The sequence below is a fragment of the Taudactylus pleione genome, unplaced genomic scaffold (assembly GCF_031769625.1).
Source record: "Taudactylus pleione unplaced genomic scaffold, aTauple2 ptg000270l, whole genome shotgun sequence".
Taxonomy (NCBI): Eukaryota; Metazoa; Chordata; class Amphibia; order Anura; family Myobatrachidae; genus Taudactylus; species Taudactylus pleione.
Window position 1 is genome coordinate 6,701,882 of NW_028284672.1, and position 6,000 is coordinate 6,707,881.

At 43.4% G+C, this 6,000-nt stretch overlaps 1 protein-coding gene across 2 annotated transcripts in view; it reads left to right on the forward strand.

Annotated features, from left to right (window-relative positions):
* The window catches only part of LOC148513760 (uncharacterized), a 98,725-nt gene extending 95,698 nt beyond the window's left edge, over positions 1-3,027 (forward strand). For both annotated transcript variants that reach the window (XM_088481407.1, XM_088481408.1), the window contains one exon: positions 2,537-3,027. In XM_088481407.1, coding sequence (XP_088337533.1) covers positions 2,537-2,629 — 93 coding nt within the window. In that variant the 3' untranslated portion in view covers positions 2,630-3,027. The remainder of the gene's footprint in view (positions 1-2,536) is intronic.
* The last annotated feature ends 2,973 nt before the right edge of the window (positions 3,028-6,000 follow it).

Genomic DNA, 6,000 nt, shown 5'->3' on the forward strand with positions numbered 1-6,000 from the left:
AAGAGCTTTGTGATAGAGGGACTTCCTGGTTCATGACCCTGGAGGTCCTTCTAACGCAGGAGTGGGTAATAAGCGGCCCTGCAGCTGTTTTTGAACTACACATCCCAGCATGCCTTGCAACAGTTTTAGCATGTTCAAATAGCAAAACTTTGGCAGGGCATGCTGGGATATGTAGTTCTAAAACAGGTATTGGGGGCGCTTATTGTCCACCCCTACTCTTCACAAAGAACAGCTCTTACCGGGAGACCTGTCCATTGTGCATTTCTAGATATATACCGGCGATTTTATCACCGGTATGCAGGGGCGGACTGGGCCAGGGGACAGGGTGCCATCTGCCCCCCGGGCCGGTACAATTTCAGTGTTCTAGGGCCGCCAGGCTGCGGCCGCTGCTCAACTAGAGAGATCCAACTGAAGTAGTAGGGACTAAAAGGAAATGGCTGCCCCCATATCAGACTAAAAAAGATGGCCACCTTCGACTAATGGGGAGCCAGGTTTCCCTACCCAGAAACCTGAGAGGCTGGAGATGGGAAAAGGGGGCGTGGCTTATCGAGTGGTAAGAGGAGCTGAAAAAATAAATATTAGGGCACCCATGGAGGTGAGTGTCAGAGGGCAGAGATGAGTTTCACAGAGTGGAGGAGAGCCTGCTTCCTGTCTTCTCCACTCATACCAGGCAAGTGGAAGGTGGGGTGGGACATATATATATATATATATATATATATATATACACACATACATGTACATTATATATATATATATATATTATATATATATATTTAAATACATATATATATATATATATATATATATATATATATAGAGATATAACTGTTTCCACACAACTGTTTTATTTTTTTCTGTTTAATGTTTCTGACCAAAAAATTTGTTATAAAGTTGTAACTTAACATTAGTTCCACGGTGTCACTATTTTTGGACTGGTAACTGTGCAGTGCATACAGCATAATAATAGCAGATAAAAAACTTTAGCTGTCTATGTACTAAGACTTGGAGGGAGATAAAGTGGATGGAGAAAACATACCAACCATTGATTGCCATTGAGCATTTGATCGCCGTGCAAGTCCGCAGACCATTGAGGCCCACTGCAGATTGGTTGAAAGGAAGTGACCATTTGGGGGTGGTGACGGGGGGTGGTTAAGGAAACGCAGGCGTGCCTGGGCGTTTAAAAGCAGTTTCATGGGCACGCATAAATTAGCCACTGCAAGTGCATGCGTAGCCCTGCATGGCAGAAGAGCTCCCTAGGCTGCGGCAGGTCAGACCTTCCGCAAAGGGTAAAATGGCCACCAATGTCCTTTGATGTTACCGATATTTATGCGTGCATGAGATTGCGCACGCAAGTACGAAGGCATCAGTGGGCGTCTTTATGCTCGGTGATCTTTGCTAACATTAGCATATTTTCACAGCTGCGAGCGTGGGGTAATTGCGGCTGCGTACACATTAGCGTCCACCTCTGAATCAAGCCCCATGTCTCCAGCAGCCCAATCCATGCAAGTACACCCGAACGTACAGCTTTCCCCTGTGACTGCGAGACACCAGAGCACATGAATTTACCTGAAGGATATGGAGCAGGCTGAAAGCTTTCGGCCAGTATCCGGCAGGACAGGCATTGTTAGATGCTACACACACAAGCTGCTGGTCGTTTTGTAATTGTGAGTGAGAGGCTTAAGCAGAGGAGAGGGCGGACTGGCAGCTGGACACATAGCTGAATAACACCTTACCATATAGAGGCCCCTATCTCCACTGTGACCTTAGCACAGTCTAAGCCTTTTTCTTTTTAAAAAAATCGTCCCACCATAATAAACAGCCTTAAATTGACCTGATTTTATACAAACCAAACCCCCAACATTATTGTCACGCCCATTTTTAAAATTGCATTTGCTGGGCCACTTGCTTGTGTTTGCCCCCCAGGCTGAAAGTTGCAAGCCAGCCCCTGCCGGTATGTACCCAATAAGTGGCAGAATGTACATCATCATGGATGCGATCTTTGTACATCCCGCTCCTAGAGTGGAAGAGATGCCCCTAGAGTGGACGTCCCTAGAGTGGACATCCCGAGAGTGGAATGACACGCCGTGGGGGGTGCTGGGAGAGATCTGATTGGATCCCTCCCAGGAGGAAATGTGAAAAGAAGGTAATGCCATCTAAAGATGGCGTTACCCACCGGGTTCAAGCTCCAGAATGTTTTGCATTCCGGAGCTTGGTACAGAACAGGGGTTTTCAGAGTTCCGACTGCATTTCAGGCTTTATTACATCCCGCCCTAGGGGTGATACATTTCCAGGATGCAGTTCCTCATTGGTGATATCCTCTTTTAGATTTATAACATAATCTGCATATTATTTTTTTGTGTACACGTCTGCACGTTCGCATTCAGTGTTTCACAGATTCTTTATTTTAATCACAATATACTGTAAAGTGTTATATTTAATGTACTGTACTAATATTTAGCTTTTAAAAATGCAGTCAAAACATTTTGTATAAATAAAAACTATACTATAAGTTATTGCATATTTGTCTTTATTTCAGGCCCTTGAAGTTATTCTAACAGAGCTGAAAATGATGCTGGTTGAAGATATGGAAGACATCCTTGAATACGAGCGAGATGTAGAGTTGGGATAAATGAAAAACCTATTGATTGTTGTTGCCTGAATATTTATTTTGTACTCATTTTGTTCACTATACAATTCATTTATATGGCTAGAACAGAGGCATCTCATTTTCAATTTGTGTCATATGCAGCTAGGCTCCTGCCATGCTACCTGAGGGGGGCTGCCGCTGCTGCTGGTCTGGCCGTGGCCGGCTGGGGTCCAGGTGCTTGCGCAATAGATCTCACAGGCGCCGGGAACGGCGCATGAGTGGCAGTGGCGGCTCGCATGACACTGGCTTCTGGGGGCTGCATTTACTAGCAGACAATGTTCTTTCTATTTAAGTGTTTATGGAATTGAAATCCCTACAATCATGAGTTTCATAGATTTCCCAAAATATTCTTTGGGGCCTTAGGTCCGTATTCAATAAGAGGCGAAAAATCTGAGGTTGGACGTTTCGCCATCATCACTGGTTTTTCCTGGGATAAAGTATTGGCCGCTTGCCTGCTTATCCCCGTATTCAATTTGGATCTGGCAAAAACGGGACCCGGCGAAAAGGTAAGTATTGGAAAAGTCCTGTCAATTTTTGGGAAATCATCCTGGCACCCCCTAAAGATGTCCTGACATAGGGGATCACTATGGGTATCCCCGTTTTGGCCTGCGGAAGATAAGTCGGGTTTTTTAATAGACGCGGAAGGTGCATAAATGCGCCTGTGAAGAACGGGCACTTATCTTTTTTTTTTTTTTTAAATAGCTATGCCCATCAAATTTGGGGTACATAAAAATGGGTTTGAGCATATTTTTAAGTCCCTAATGCCATATTTTAAAATTCTTCAAAAATGCAACAGCCGTTACCAGCCGCATTCTAGAAAACACCTGCTGCATACATGGGAACCCCCCTGAATTAATATCACTAGTTTAAAACTTTGTTCCCCAATATTTTTTTTTCACCCCCAAAATGAAAGTAAATTTTTTGGGGTGTCCAGAGGATTTTTTAACAAAGAATTTTCACACCGGCGAAAAGTTTTGGAAATTGAATACGGGGACAATTGAAATAGGCGAAAATGACGTCATCGTCTCTAATTGAATATGGTCCTTAGTAGTGATATAAAAGAGTAAATGCCACAAAGTGTTTCACTGTAGTTGCTTTATCAAGGCAATAAGACAACAGCAAAAAGAGCTGAATTCTCTATTCATACTATTACAAGATATACTTGTATTCACCAATAGTTGGACTGTGTGTGTTTGTTTTCAATTCTCTCACTGTATCACTTCTGTGATCTGTTACAATTATGTCATTAATGTTTCCATGTATTTGTTAGTTGCTAAATAGGAACCAAGTTTATTGGGTTTGTCAGTTACTGTCATGGGAGTATGTTAATTCTTACTTTACCAGGTATATTCAGATTTAATTAAATTATCTCATAACCTTTAGATACTGTGCATATATAAAATTCAGACAGCCTAGTAATTAATATTGCAGCTAACATAAAAGCCTTCAATGTATCTACTATATTATAATAATGAAGGTATTAGTCAAATCATGTTTATATTGTTGGTATTATGATTGCTAATGAGGGAATACCACCAACATGACCCATTCCATTAGGTATAGAATGCTCTACTCCTGGACTTCAATCTTAATTTATGATTGCAGACACCTGAGTTGAACTAGGTAATTAATGAGACAGGTGTTTCAACACAGGTGGCTGTAATCATCTATTAAGAAGGAAGGTCAGGAGCAGAGCATTCTGTACCTAAAGGAATGGGTCATGTTGGAGGGTCTGCATCAGTAGTAAGGTTCATTTTGAGAACTATGACCAGAACCTACAGTAGTAGCCTAATGCCCTAATAGTAAACCTGTGATATAGCAGGGATGGTTTACGATAGTAGGGGGCTTGTGTGTAGTCCCCATGCAGGTGACTTCCCCCTCTCTTGGCCGAACAGTAGCAGAGCAGACTCCCAGAGATTTCTCTACTGCGCATGAACATATCTCTGGGAAAAGGGCGGCTGCGTCATTCTCTTTGTGATGTCTGCAGCACCAGACTCTGGAGAGTGTACAATGTATAGTGTAAGAATGCAGGGTGTGTGGTGTGAGAGGGAAATTCCATTCTGTGTGATGTGCTGCTGGAAGCACCATTTATTTTACTGTGCAACTCTGTGTAGTGTAAGGATACATTGCTGCAGCATACCTTCACAACCATTGTCCGATGTACTGTACTCCATCATAGAGAAAGTGACTACAGTAACATCATGGAGACAGTTACTACCAGAAGCAGGCACACTGTTTTCATTAGTTAGATGCAGAACAGAGACCAACATATTGATTATCTGTCCATGCATCAAACATTATATAAAACAGATAATAAATGTATAATATTGAATGGCTGTATCACAGACAATATTGAAAATTAAAAAAAAAAAAATAGGCAAATTTACTGGCATCTATATGACATATTTCCTGCACACCCACCCTAACTTCAAGTGGGATTAAGATATGGTGGGAGAATGATTTGAGACTCGCCCATTAGATTTAGATGAGATGGGTATTGGATGCTGGCGCTTGTGGTCCCGGCGGTCAGAATCCCGACACAGGTATCCCAACCAGGTTACAATCCCGATACCTAGAGGTAAGTAAGCCTAACCTAACCCCTACCCCTAAACTTAACCCTTCCTCCCCGCAGCGTAAACCTAACCTACCCCTAGTGCCTAAATCTAACCCTCCCTCCCCGCAGCCTAAACCTAACCTCCTTCTGCAGCCTAAACCTAACCTCCCCCTAGTGCCTAAATGTAATCCTCCCTCCCTGCAGCCTAAACCTAACCCTCCCCCCGTGGCCTAAATCTAACCCTCCCCCTAGTACCTAACCCTAACCCCTAACCCTATCCCTGGGCTGCAAAGAGATTGGTCAGACCCCGATCCGATACTTGGGAGCATGACCAAATGTGGGGGCATGGCCACTTCCAGTTAGTGCCCTATAGGCTATGTACCCACCTCCCCACGCACTTGCCATTCCTATGACAAGTACAGTATGTATGCACCATCAGCCTCGTCATCAGCAATTGCACCCACCCTATAGCAAGTGCAATTTCCCATCAGAACTCGGCCGCCAGGGTAAGTGCAACTGTGTTTTTGGATGCCGTCACTGAATGCGACATGCCCACATCTATGCACATGGTACCTTCCTGATAAGCCCACAAAAATTGCATCTCTTCTTGTACAAGCTGCGTCTTAGAGCAGTAACCATCGGGATGCAGTCACCTTGCACCTCAGACGGATGCACAGGCTGAAAACATCCTTTATGTATATGGCATTGCAAGGGCTCTGCAGCGCTTTATAAAGTACATAAACAAATAGTGGTAACAAAGCCAGAAAAAATCCTGCTCAGTCTGCTGATAATGAAGAGA